This window comes from Protobothrops mucrosquamatus, unplaced genomic scaffold (assembly GCF_001527695.2).
Source record: "Protobothrops mucrosquamatus isolate PMUCROS unplaced genomic scaffold, P.Mucros_1.0 scaffold414, whole genome shotgun sequence".
NCBI lineage: Eukaryota > Metazoa > Chordata > Lepidosauria > Squamata > Viperidae > Protobothrops > Protobothrops mucrosquamatus.
The window spans coordinates 358,873-372,353 of NW_015386743.1; the positions used below are offsets into that span (position 1 = coordinate 358,873).

Below are 13,481 nucleotides of genomic sequence, written 5' to 3' on the forward strand. Positions count from 1 at the left end.
TGGCTTTTGCCAGAAACCAGAAGTAAACGCTGGATTCTGACAAAAATATAAACCACAGTTATGTGACACCAAGGCCCTGCAAATGCCCATAAATGCAGCTTGCTTGCCAAGTGCCCAAAATGCAGTCAAATGACCACGGGGGGGGGGGGGTCAATGTTGGAACTTCAAAATGGGACATTAGTAGTTTTGGGGAGGTTCACTGAAACTTCAAACAGTCACTAAACAACTGGTTATAATTGAGGACTATTTGCACAGAATTCTTTGGCCTGGACAAAATGTTAAATTTTACTAAAAATTTTAAATGCATGTAAAATGTTTGTTCCCAACTTCTGATTGTTACCTGGTGTTATGATGTGAAACCCCATCTTCAACGCAGCAGATGCTTGTCTTCTGATCCCCCACATCAACAACACATGCACTGCCTAAACCACTTCCAAAAGTAGCAGATACAGATTCCTGATGCACGATTATTCCTAAAAACAAAAGGATGCTGTAAATGCTATCTACTATTTCTATTGTACAAAGATAGCTTTGCATTTGTCATACGCTACAGAACAATGTACAAATCCCGTTTTATAAAACTCAATTTATGTGTCCATTGTCAAAGAAATAAGAAACGTGCCTGATTCCACCTGTGTCTTTTGTCAATTGGTCAACTTATCCAGGAAATCTATCTGTTTTCCATGATTCTTTATTTCCCAACTAATCACTCTCATTTATATAAACTTTGTATCTCATTAAAAAAGAATGGGCTGTTCTTTTCAGGTCTAAGACTGCAATCTTATAAAGTGTAGGAGAGAGACGGGCAAGCCATGGGGAGGAGTCAAATCTGGACTTAGTCTAGAATCCTTATGTGGGCACAAGAGGGCAAAGTCCAACACATGCATACCTGAATGCTCTTGAACCTTATCTAGTCTTACCCACATGCAAACCTTCAATTCTGAGAAGATTGCTATATATAGGCTTGAGCAATAAAACAGCTAAATGAACTCTTCAACTCTTCAGTGGTTTCTTAAGAAACTACTACCCACCCTTTCCTGGAATATAGAAAATACTTCAGAACTTTTCTTTTTGGCAACGTACGGTAAGTAAATAATAAAGGGAAGGCTCTGTTAAGTCAGTTAAAAAGGTTTACATTGTGTAGACATACTCTAGATAGGTTTAAATCAATACAATTCCATCTTTAGAGCCAGACTTGCATCTCAGTTTGGCAGCTGAAAATGATGGATTTATCACTAGATGGATGCATGGCAAGAATCACAAAGATAATTCGAAGTCACAGAACAATTGTGATTGAAATGCATAAATTAAGATAATTTAAAACAATATGGTAGCAGATTATAGTGATTTATTACCTGAAAAGCCCATTTTCAGGAGAATCATATTTACTATTTCTTTCACATGCTGCTTATTATAGATGTCTGGAATTAGTAAAATACATCTGTAATACTAAACAAGAGAAGGGAAAAAAAGAAGACAGCATCATGAGACAGAATGACCAATGCCATGGGACAATTAAATAATAACAGGCAGCTGAAATAAGTTTATTGTTTTGGTAAATGTTAATGTCAGCATTTAAATAAATAAAATAATTTAGATAGCCATGAAATGGTCAGTCTAGTTCAGGGATAAGCAACCTTGGCTCTTTTATGACTCGTGGACTTCAACTCTCAGAATTCCTGAGCCAGCCATGTTGGCTCAGGAATTCTGGGAATTGAAGTCCACGAGTCATAAAAGAGCCAAGGTTGCCTACCCCTGGTCTAGTTGGTGATGATGGGGGGGTGGGGGGTGGAGATCCAGCTGGCAGCCTCTCCTTTGTGGGATACTGCAGGGCTCAGTATCCTCTCTTCTTCTGTTTAACATCTACATGAAGTCACTAAGTGCGATCATCCAACTGTTTGGGAGCAGCTATCATCAATATGCTAATGATACTCAGCTTTATACTTCCCCAACCTATTGGCTGCCTGAATTACATCCTGGAGGCTCTATCTCATTGCCCTGAGTCTGTCAAGGCCAGATGGGGCACAATAGGCTTTAGTTCAGGGGTGTCAAACTCGCAACATCACGTGACATGTTGCGACGTATCATGACTTTTTTGCCACTGCTGGCAATGGGGTGGGCGCGGTTTCGCTATGATGTATCTGGCCCGTGGGCTGGCAGTTTGACACCCCTGCTTTAGTTCAACTCAAGCAAGATGGTGCTTGGCTGCTATGTGTTTATTTTTCTATTGTGTATTCTGTATATTCTGTACTTTATTTATTTTATGGTAAGCCACTTAAGAGTTATATATGTGAAATGGGAGGCTATAGATATCAAATAACTAAATTATCATTATAATCTTGAGGATGGGCTAATATGTAAGAAAGTGATGCCAATGAACATGGTATATGTCTTCAGGGTATATTAATGGTAGTAATAATGGTAGAAAGTTGACTGTCCTTGTTACATTGACTTGACATTAATCATTGTTCACCTTCAAATCCTTCAGAGATATTTCTAGATATTTCTGAATTGCATGCGACCATATGACCTCAAGATCAGCAATGACTGCAGTAAGGGAGCCCCCAGGTCCTAAGTGAAGGTTCAGTTGTCCCCGCCGAATAGGCCAATGAACACTGTAACAGTCCAGAGGATTAATATATAATGCCTGAAAAGGATAAAAAGAAACAAGCAAAACATAGTTTCTACTAACTAGGAAGAGTTTTAATTCTGCTGACGGTGTTATCATATGTAATATTAACATTATATTATATTATAATATTTTACTGTGTAAGGATTTATTTATTANCCAGGTAAGTGAATAACACTTTTGTCAAGTGTTTTTGTTAATAGTCAATGAAGTAAGGGTTGATGATTTATTAATCTGTGGAAAAACACCAGTAACAGATTTCTCAGGAAGCTAATCTAACAGCTTCCTGAGAAATCTATTACTGGTGGTTTTTCCACAGATTAATAGCTTAGCTAGTAATAGCCAAAGAAGATATTTTAAAAAAACTTTATTAAAGAGTCCATCAAACTGTGAAAGGTTTTTTCTGTGATGTAACTTTTGACAACATTAAACAAGTACATTAGCAATGATTTTGCAGCTGGGACCCACCTTTCTTTCTTGACAGCAAACATATCTAAAACTCCTTACTCTTATTTTCCCCACAAAACAACCCTGTGAGGTGGGTTGGGCATATAGAGAGTGACCAGCCCAAAGTCATCCAGCTGACTTTCCTGCCTAAGGCAGGACTAATCTCCTGGTTTCTTTTCCCCCTTTTTACGACCCTGTAGTTCCCTAATTCAGGGTAGAGTTAGGGTAACTGGATGGAGGTGAGAGTTTACTAGCTGGATGCCCTTCCTGACACCTAGGAATAGAAATATCAGAGAAGATATTTTTTTACTTTGTGCCCTAGGAGTGAAACATCTGCCACTACCTAGGATTGAACACCTCAAGTGGGAGGTGAGAGTCTTCACCACTAAGCCATCACAATTCTTACTTACTTCTCCCTTTTCAGTGTCATAAACTGTATACACGTTAGCTTTATAAACTTCCAGAGGTGTTCTCTATACATTTTAAAATGCCTCAGTCATAACAGACTCTGACCTAAAAAAATGCAAAGCCTGACAGTTTTAGATCTTACCTGGTCTAAATGGCAAAATGTTTCTTTTAAGTGTTGGAGAAGAAGACAGTCTGTCTTCTTAACTAGCTGGCAATCTCTATAAGGAAACCCAGCTCGCTGCATAAGCCAATAAAAACATCTTGATATGTCAGAGCCACCATATGTAAGACGTAACCTAAAAAGAGAGAAAAGACCACACACAGTTGTGAGAACATCGGCTTTTTCAGAAGAAGCTATTTAACTTGAAGAAAGTAATTTAAAAGTATTTCAGATTTTTTTTTTTAAAAAAAGCTACTTAAAAGGGCCTTATAAAGTGCAGTTAGCCATTGACTTACGGCCACAGTTTAGTCCTGCAATTAAGAATGTAAATCACGAGGGTCATAAAGCGGGTCACCACATTACTGGATCTAATTTTATGTCCATTTTTGCAGCAGTCGTTAAGCAAACCAATTGTTCACTAAGGGCTGGCTTTTGCCAGAAACCAGAAGTAAACGCTGGATTCTGACAAAAATATAAACCACAGTTATGTGACACCAAGGCCCTGCAAATGCCCATAAATGCAGCTTGCTTGCCAAGTGCCCAAAATGCAGTCAAATGACCACGGGGGGGGGGGGGTCAATGTTGGAACTTCAAAATGNTGTCCCCGCCGAATAGGCCAATGAACACTGTAACAGTCCAGAGGATTAATATATAATGCCTGAAAAGGATAAAAAGAAACAAGCAAAACATAGTTTCTACTAACTAGGAAGAGTTTTAATTCTGCTGACGGTGTTATCATATGTAATATTAACATTATATTATATTATAATATTTTACTGTGTAAGGATTTATTTATTATTACATTTATTCACCGCCCATCTCTCACCTGCAACTCAAAATATAAATAAAACATTTCATGCAAAATTTGATCACAAATATTTGGAATTTCCACATATCCTACTAGCCTAAATATGGTATACTGTCAAAATGCGGCTGCAGCTGATGTGGGAAGAAGCTAGAGTCAATATGGATTGAAACCACAATATTATGTAGCTATCTGGACATGTTCCATTCCTCTGATCAGCTTTCTCTCCTTTGTGGAATATCACCTTTTTCTCTTTCTTTGTGCTACTTGAAATGAAATTAAGTCTAAAATCACGTCCACCGTCAAACTATAATGTGGCTACCTACCCTTTTTAAAAAAAAAAAAATTACAGGTAGTCCTTGACTTACAACAGTTCATTTAGTGACTGTTCAAAGTTACAACAGTGATGAAAAAAGCGACATATGACCGTTTTTCATACTTAAGACCATTGCAGCATCCCCATGATCAAAATTCAGATGCTTATCAACTGGTTCATATTTATGACGTTTACAATGTCCTGGGAGTCACATGGTCAGCTTTTGTGACCTTCTGACAAGCAAAGTCAATGGGGAAGCCAGATTCACTTAACAACCATGTTACTAAGTTAACAACTGCAGTGATTCACTTAACAACCGTGGCAAGAAAGGTCATAAAATGGGACAAAATTCACTTAACAAATGTTTCACTTAGCAACATAAATTTTGGACTCGATTGTGGTCGTAACTCGAGGACTACCTGTACTTTGCTTTTTTAATTGGAGAGAGAACAGAAAGGAATACATTATATACAAATGACCACTGTTCAATTACACATTATTTAAAAATACATAATATTTTGCCTATTTGGGTTTCCTGGTGAATAAGTTTGCCTTTACCTCCAAATTTAGGACCATTTATTTGCCACTAGCGCTATAAGTCACAATGACCAGAGAAGCAGAAAGAAAAATGAGTCAGAACTGAAAGAATAAAGAAGTAAAAAAAAAAAACGTACATAGAAACTCCACAAAGGTTCCCCCCAAAAGGCAGAACAGAGTAGGAAGTAAATGAGAAAGGCAGTGCTGAAACTGGGGAAAAGCATAATTTTTTATCGCATGATCTCTGCCTGTCTTAATGGAGGGGAAAATTAAATGACTCTTGGATGACAATGGTCACAAAACCAATCAGAATTAATGAATATTGAGCTTGAAATTCTTTGACAAATATCACTGTTGTGCCGCATCACATGTGTCTCCAAAAAGTTGTTTCAGAAGGTGAATGCTGCATGTGTCTGCCATTCTTTAAGCAGCAGGGGTTTTTTCTTTAGATAGACATGCTGGAATAAAGATATTTATTTCAAACTATGGTTTTGGAGAACATTACTAGACCAAGCAACTTGTTCAGGATATAATGAAGACCAACTGCCCCCTTGAGGCAACAATTGGTAAGCAGAAATTTACATACTTTGTGAATGTGGTGTTTGTAGATGACCGAAGAAGAAATGAATTATGCTTGAGAGAAATATAAGAAACCAAAGACAACGGACAGGATGGATGAAAATGATCATAGGGACGTTCTTGAAAGAACTATAGAATCTCACTGAAGACAGATTGGAATCATTTATCCTTACTGGAGCAGGAATTGGCTTCTAAGCAAAGGCAATTTATGATTGCATCAAGTCAAAATAGACCTCTTAAAAGTTGCATACAGTTTAACAACTTTTAAAGCAAAATTACACACGTAACTTTAGTGTAGTGAGAGGGAAAAAAGCCCTACCTCTTCACCAACAACATATTCTGGATGATGAGTAGTATTTGTCCATTTTGCCCCAGAACTGTGATCTAAAATAGCAGGTCTCATTTGTCTGTTGTATGATCGGATCTAGAATAAACATTGAAAGAAATCACTTAAAAATGAAATGTCATGCTATAGACAAAAAATAATCTTTACTTTAAGAATGCAGGGCTGTTCAGTTGAAATCCAAAGTCGTGCATAGTCCTAAATATTGTCCATTGTCCTTGAAGACAATCCTGACAGTGCAATTAACCCAAACTTTGGTGAAACATGCTATTAGTATTAACTACAGTTTATAAATGAGGTACCTGATCAGGTGATATAGGTGTACGTCTGGCACCATTTGACATCTTCTTAGACCATATTGCTTGGTCAACCATTTTAAGCCCATTTTGTCTTTGTTCAGTACTTTCTGGTTTCTAAATAAAATCAATCAGTAATTCAGATTGCTTCCAAACCTAGAACTAATTATTTTGTATCAGTATTTCAGAAACTAATATACAAACAACAATCTATTACTTTTTTAAAAACCCATGTCATTATATAACAACTCAAACTTTCACATTTTGTATTTCATTATATCCCCCACAAAATGGCTAGTACGGTAAATTGATACTTAGGCTAAAAGAAGCAGGCAACAATTGACTGTCGTTTTTCAATTGTTAAATTGAAATTTAAAAATCTGTTGATTTATAGTTTTGGCAACCATAAGCAGAAATGGTGATCTCTTCCAGGTAAAGGAGGCCTTACTAGATGAAGAGGGACTAGCGATCATGTGGCCAGAACCAACCCCTCCAGCTAAAGATAGTGAAGATGGACTGGGCAACATTAGGGTTAGACTAACCCTTGTTTGTCATTCTGGGACTGCCTGAGCCACCATAACAATTGCTGGAATGACCTGAGCCAAATGTTTGTCCAGATGGGCCTGCTTCTGCTCTATAGCAGGGCTGAGACTTTGGGGTTGTGTGATGATGAAAGAATTTGAGATTAACTCTTTAAATGTATCCTCTTCTGTCAGTAATCAAACTAACTGCTGCGTCCCATTTCATCACCCACACAGGCCATCCTAGCACACTGACTGCTGCCAATCCCACCTCAACCACCTGGAGAGATAGGAAAGTCCCAAAACTATGACAGAAGAATGGTAATAAAGGATATCTTTTCATTCTGTTCACTTCCCCTATCTTGGTGAACCATCCCTACCCTCATCAAAATTGTGTGTCTGGGAACCTAGGAAGGCTTTCTCGGTGGTATTCCGTAGGAACCGCTGATTTTTGTGATAATATTATAGACATTACACCTGCTGGGCGGGTTACACCATAATTTAATATGGAGGAAATTCCTTTTGAATAAAATTCTTGTTTTGGCCGTCAGTTGGAGGGTTTAGATATACTGTATATTGGTTATTGGATTAAGACTACAGACTCCTGCAGCCCTGACTCATCTAGTAAGATGAAGATCACTATGGAACCTAGCCATATTGAATTCCAATCATCAATCTGTTGATCCTTACCCAGTCCATGCCTAGCAATATAATTCCCCCCCCCAGGAGAGGAAGGTTTGCATTCTCCATTTGTGGAAGCTAGAATTTGATGTTTTACTGCTGGTGGTAAGAACTGAGGAGATACTACCAAAGTTTTACGTGGGCAGTAGTCTGTGACAATATGACTCTTATGGTCTAAGTTCAGAGATTTCCTTAAAGCAGAAATACTATTATTGACAAAATATATCCTGCACCCAAAGGATAAAAAGCATGGATCCCAAATGTAGAAACCAGATAATGTAACAAAACTTTAGCTTTCACCAATTTGGAAAACATACAGATAATCTATTTATATTCTATTGATGATGGTAATTCAATAAAAGCCATTTGTATTCCCCAAAAGAGCCTGCAGGGTGGAGTAAGTCTTAAACCATCTCTTGCCTTATTTATTAGGCACAGTGCACAAGTAGAAATCACAGCCATAGATACTAAAGGATTGGAAAACAGCACAAATTTAGCATACTAGAACAAGCCATGAAAATAATATATTTCATATAAGCAACAACTGATTCAGTTTCCTGTAAGACCCAAATATTGAAGACTTACATTGAGTCCTTCTCTTAGAAGCCAACTGTCTTTGTATGAGATTTGTCCTTGTTGTTTATGTCTTCTTGCAATGATGTGAGGGACGCTAACAGGAAGCGTATCTGTGGCTCTTCCAATCCTTAAAGTCATTGAGCCAGGATGTATCACAATAATGAAGTTGCTCTGGATTTGCTAAAAATAATAAAATAATAATCCCCATTTTATCTGAAAACAATTTTCTATGACAATGTTATAAATCAAGTTTATTCCATTGAAAGCTACCCTAGGTTATTGAGTTATGCAGTTTTATTGCAGACTCACTTTATATCAATAAAAAGTTTTTCACTTAAGAGCAATGAAAACGTATATTATATTTGCATACTTCCTTATTCAAATCTAAGTAAAAGTGATACATGTATGCCTAAATACGGAAAAGTGGAAGAGCAGATTGATACTTATGCAGTTATCTAGAAATGACTGTACTGGATAGATTTTACTTTTGAATAGTCTTACATTATCATATTGCAAACAGTTAAGTACACAGATTTAATATGATGTCCCCAATCTGATAAATTCCAAAGAGAATATTAAACAGTGGAGAAAATATATATTTTTAAAATTTTCTTGTCTGAAGGTCTCCATGCAATATTCACATGCAAGAGAAATTATGTATATAGTATTTTAATACTTGATCTCAGTGGAGTTTATTCTTACTAAAAATCGTTACACAAGAGACACATTTGAGCAAATGTTATAGCTTAGATAGTACAGGTAGTCCTTGACTCACAATTGAGCCCAACGTTTCCGTTGCTAAGCAAGACAGTTGTTAAGTGAGTTTTGTCCCATTTTACTTTTATTGCCACATTCTTGCTTGTCAGAATGTCACAAAAGATGATCACGTGACACTGCAATTTTCATAAAGTCATAAGTCACTTTTTTAGTGCCATTGTAACTTTGAATGGTCACTAAATGATTGGTTGTAAGTCAAGGCCTACCTGTATCACTTCAAGCTACAAGTATAGCCACAAAATAAGTCAAATGTACAATACACCTATAAATACAGTGACCATATGTCTTCTATTATAAAGGAACAGTCCTTTATCTTAGAAAGCTGTCCTTTAGATTTATTTTCTTGGTTTTGGTCTTGAATTTTCCTTTGTAAAACAAAGTTATAAACAAACTTTTTTTAAATCCTTATGGACTTCTTTCAGATTTTACCCTTTTTCATGTTTCGCCTTTTTTCCCAAGAAAATATGGTCACCGTACTTATAAATGAAATAGAAAAAAATACCCTGCATGGGGGAGGGGGGAAGCATGCAATGGTACAACAACATTAAGTTAAAGCCTGACTCATTCTACATGTGATATATATAGAGCTGGAAGGGACATTGGAGGTCTTCTAGTCCAGCCCCCCCCCCCCCGCATTTAAGAAGGAGAACCTATACCACCTCAGACAAGTGACTGTCTAGCCTCTTAAAAATATCCAGTGATGGAAAGTCCACGATTTCTGGGGGCAAACTATTCCACTGATTAATTGTCCTCACTGTCAGGAAGTTTCTCCTTAATTCCGGGTTGCTTCTCTCTTTGATCAGTTTCCAACCAAACCCAAGTCCTGCAGCCGTTCTTCGTATGTTTTAGTCTCCAGGCCTTTGATCATCTTAGTTGCTCTTCTCTGATTTTTTTCCAAACCCTCAACATCTTTTTTGTGATATGCTGACCAAAATTGGCTGCAGTATTCCAGGTGTGGTCTTACTAAGGTTTTATAAAGCGGTACTAATACTTCGTGTGATCTTGATTCTATGCCTCTGTTTATATAACCCAGGATTGTATTAGCTTTTTTGGCTGCTGCTGCACACTGTTGACTCATAGTCAAGTGATCGTCCACTAGGACTCCAAGGTCCTTCTCACAGTTACTGTTTTTAAGCCAGTTATCGCCCAATCTGTACCTGTACCTTTGATTTTTCCTGCATAAATGTAAGACTTTGCTTTTCTCCACATTGAAACTCATTTTGTTGGACAGGGCCCATTGTTCAAGTTTGTCAAGATCTTTTTGGATCCTGAGTTTGTCTTCTGGGGTGTTGGGGTATTTTTAAAGAAACGCTCAAATCTAGATTACCAACGTGAACGACTATAGAAAGCACTCATTTCTGCAACTAAATTAAACTAAGGAGAATACTTGATCAAACTGAACTCAAGTCCTGATGGCTACACGGACGCATGCACTCTTGAGGCAGCCCACGCTACTTCCGGGTTGATACTTGGCTTCCCAGGCTTAGTTGAGCCCCAGAGATCTTCCGGGTGGCCTCCTAGGACAATACAACCGTGCGTGTGTGTGTGTGTGTGGAGGGGGGAAGGTAGGTAGATAGGCAGGCGTGTGCGTGTGTGTATGTGTGTGCGTGCGTGCGTGTGTCTAGCTGCCGGGGCAACAGAAAAAGCAGGCCTGAATTATCAAGCGCCCGCCGAGAAAGCTTTCCACATTGCTGGAGGCTTCCTGCACGCTGTCTCGGTGGAGGCGAGACCGGCTGCGAGGACTCGGCGTTGGAAAGGGCCCGGGGATGGCGCGGTTGAACTCGACTCTTGCGCGCCGGCCGCAGGGCTCACCTCTTGCAACGAGTCGGGAACGGCGGCGGGGACGATGGGCCTCTTGGCGCCGCGCTGTTCCTTCTCCTTGTCGCGCTCTTTGTCTTTCCCGTTCTCTGCGGCCGCCGCAGCGGCAGCAGTTTCCCCCTTCTCTGCCTGGGTCATCTTCTTCCTCGCTCGCTCGCCCGCCGAGCGAAGGGCCGACCGGGACTCCTCCTCCGAAGGAAAGCGGCAGCGAGAGCAGGCGCCCGCCCCTGCCTCACCCGCGAGGTGGGCTGGAAGAGCGGGACCGCGGTTCCTCCGGGGGATCGGAACGATCCCGGGATGGTTTTGCCTCCGGGTGACGGAGAAACGAGCCGTCGATCACGGCCGGCTTTTTTTTTTTTAAGGACCTTGATGCGCCGCCTTCTCAAAAAGGCCTTTCCCGGTTCCTATTTCCTCTTCATTAGGTACACCAAAAAGCGAAAGCTGCTCAGAGGGGCGGCCCTTCTGTTGCCGGATGCACAACTGATGCCGCGTCCAAGGAGTGCATTATTTTAAAAGTGGGTGAAGCTACAACCCAGCTTGACAAAAGGTGAAATTGGCGACTTTGTCACCTGCAAGGCTTAAGTAAAGCGTTGGGCCTCTGAAATGAAAAAGAAAACAAACAAATGCTTGGCCTTTTTTTACTTTTGGGGAGGCCCAAAACTGGGTTCATTAGTGGTCCACGGAGATTGTAATAAAGTATAATCAGATTTCACTCGGCTTTCCCTTAGTTCAAGTGTTGCTTAACCTTGGTCACTTGAAGCTGTGTGGACTTCAACTCCCCGAATTCCCCAGCCAATATTAAGGAATTCCGGGAGTTGAAGTCTACACAGCTTCAAATGGCCAAGGTTGAGAAGCACAACCTTAGCATATAGTGTGAACTCAGCTGCTGAAGTTAAGTGAAATGGATTTTTAAGTAGGAGCTTGCACCATATTGTTTGGTTTCAAACCAAACTACAGCATCCTGGAGGTTCTGCTGAACTGTCAGTACTGGTACCTAGCATAACCCATCTGATAAATTGCTCCCTGCATTCCCAGCACCTCCGTTTCATCACTTTCAGTGTCCCAATGCAGCAAATCTAGTTGGCCTGTCTTTTCTTGCCCACACACCAATTTTCCCAGTTCCTCCCGTCAGTTTTTTTCACTTTCTCCATTTCCCCTCCCACCCAGAACAAAACTTTCTGTTTCACGAATACAAAATGTTGTTATAGGTATAATTAAAACTTTTATCCATGTTAATTCTGTGCATGAAATGGCTTATGGACAGAAAGTTTGGGACATCCCTATTCACAAATACCTGAATTTTGGGTTTTTTTTGGCATTTCAGCCAAGATAGTGTTTTTTTTTTAATAATAGGAACAGGCTGTGAGCAAATAATGTAGTTTCTGCCTTTAGAAAAATACGCAATTTTTCTTGCAAGTTTTAAGGGGGAAAAAAATCCCTGTTGTTCTTCTGTCAAGTCATTATTTCAAGCCAGTCATCTCTCTTATTGCTAAAATGCCCATAGCACCTACCAGGTTCCCTGCTTCACTTTTTAATGCCATAGAAGAAAAAACAAAGATTTCCTAAAAGAATGGCATCTATACCCTTACCTCTATCATCATATTTAAAAGAGAAAAGAAAAATTATAAGATCTTTGTTGAAATTTATTAAAGTTTCCTAAGGCTGTACAGCACATATGAAAGAAATGTTTTACAAATGCACTAACACAGCAAAGCTCATTTCTTAAAGCAGAAAAAAACAGTTGTCTCCTTTGGAAAGGTTGGTAGGTTGCTTTCCTGTTGACCAGCTGTGTACTGTATTTATATGCAGACATTTCCATTGGGACTGCTGGCACAGCTGTACCTTCACCCACATGTGCAAACAGCCAGAGGCAGTCTTTGGAACAGCTATCTCAAGGATGTACACAAGACTTTAGCACTTCAGAGGCAGGGGGCACCAGCCTTACTTTTGCTACTATATTTTGCAAAGCACTCTTTAAATCAGGGCTTTTCAACCTTTTCACCCATTGTACCACTTTTAGGTTATGGCAATATCCGAGTACCACCAGTCGCCTAGCAAGGTGGGGTGGGGGGGTGTTTGGTTTTTATTCCCCCCCCCCATCTGCTGGGTGGTTGCAGCAGGTTTTGGTCACTTCACATGACCCTGGACACTGTGACTGTCATAAATATGAATCAGTTGCCAAGCATCTGAATGTAAATCACAAGACCCTGGAGAGGCTGCAACATTCCAGCTGATCGGTGCTTCTTCTGGGCTCAGCAGAAGTGCCAGGATCAGTGCCGAGCTCCAGCTGGAGCTTGGCACTGATCCTGGCACTTCCACTGAGCCCTGACAGTCCTGAAGAAGCACCGATCAGCTGGAAAGCGGCACTGATCCTGGTGCTTCCGCTGAGTCCTGACAGCCCTGCAGCTCCAGCCATCTCTCGCTCAGGCTTGTGCGGTGCTGTCACCGGTTCAGCTCATTCCCCTCCCCCGCTACTACTTTTCTAGGATGGTCGTGTACCACCTGGCAGGTGCCAATGTACCACTGATGGTACCCGTACCACTGGTTGAAAAGCCCTGCTTTAAATGTTTTATCCAGCCCCTTTAATG

At 39.9% G+C, this 13,481-nt stretch overlaps 1 protein-coding gene across 1 annotated transcript in view; it reads right to left on the minus strand.

The window, feature by feature from the left end:
- Window positions 1–11,092, minus strand: part of ACTR8 (actin related protein 8) — a 19,217-nt gene extending 8,125 nt beyond the window's left edge. Inside the window, exons 1-8 of the mRNA XM_015816207.1 lie at window positions 10,888–11,092; window positions 8,308–8,478; window positions 6,527–6,637; window positions 6,201–6,305; window positions 2,474–2,647; window positions 1,356–1,449; window positions 341–473; window positions 18–36 (exon numbers count right to left, since the gene is read on the minus strand). Coding sequence (XP_015671693.1) covers window positions 18–36; window positions 341–473; window positions 1,356–1,449; window positions 2,474–2,647; window positions 6,201–6,305; window positions 6,527–6,637; window positions 8,308–8,478; window positions 10,888–11,031 — 951 coding nt within the window. The 5' untranslated portion in view covers window positions 11,032–11,092. The remainder of the gene's footprint in view (window positions 1–17; window positions 37–340; window positions 474–1,355; window positions 1,450–2,473; window positions 2,648–6,200; window positions 6,306–6,526; window positions 6,638–8,307; window positions 8,479–10,887) is intronic.
- Window positions 11,093–13,481: the final 2,389 nt, after the last annotated feature.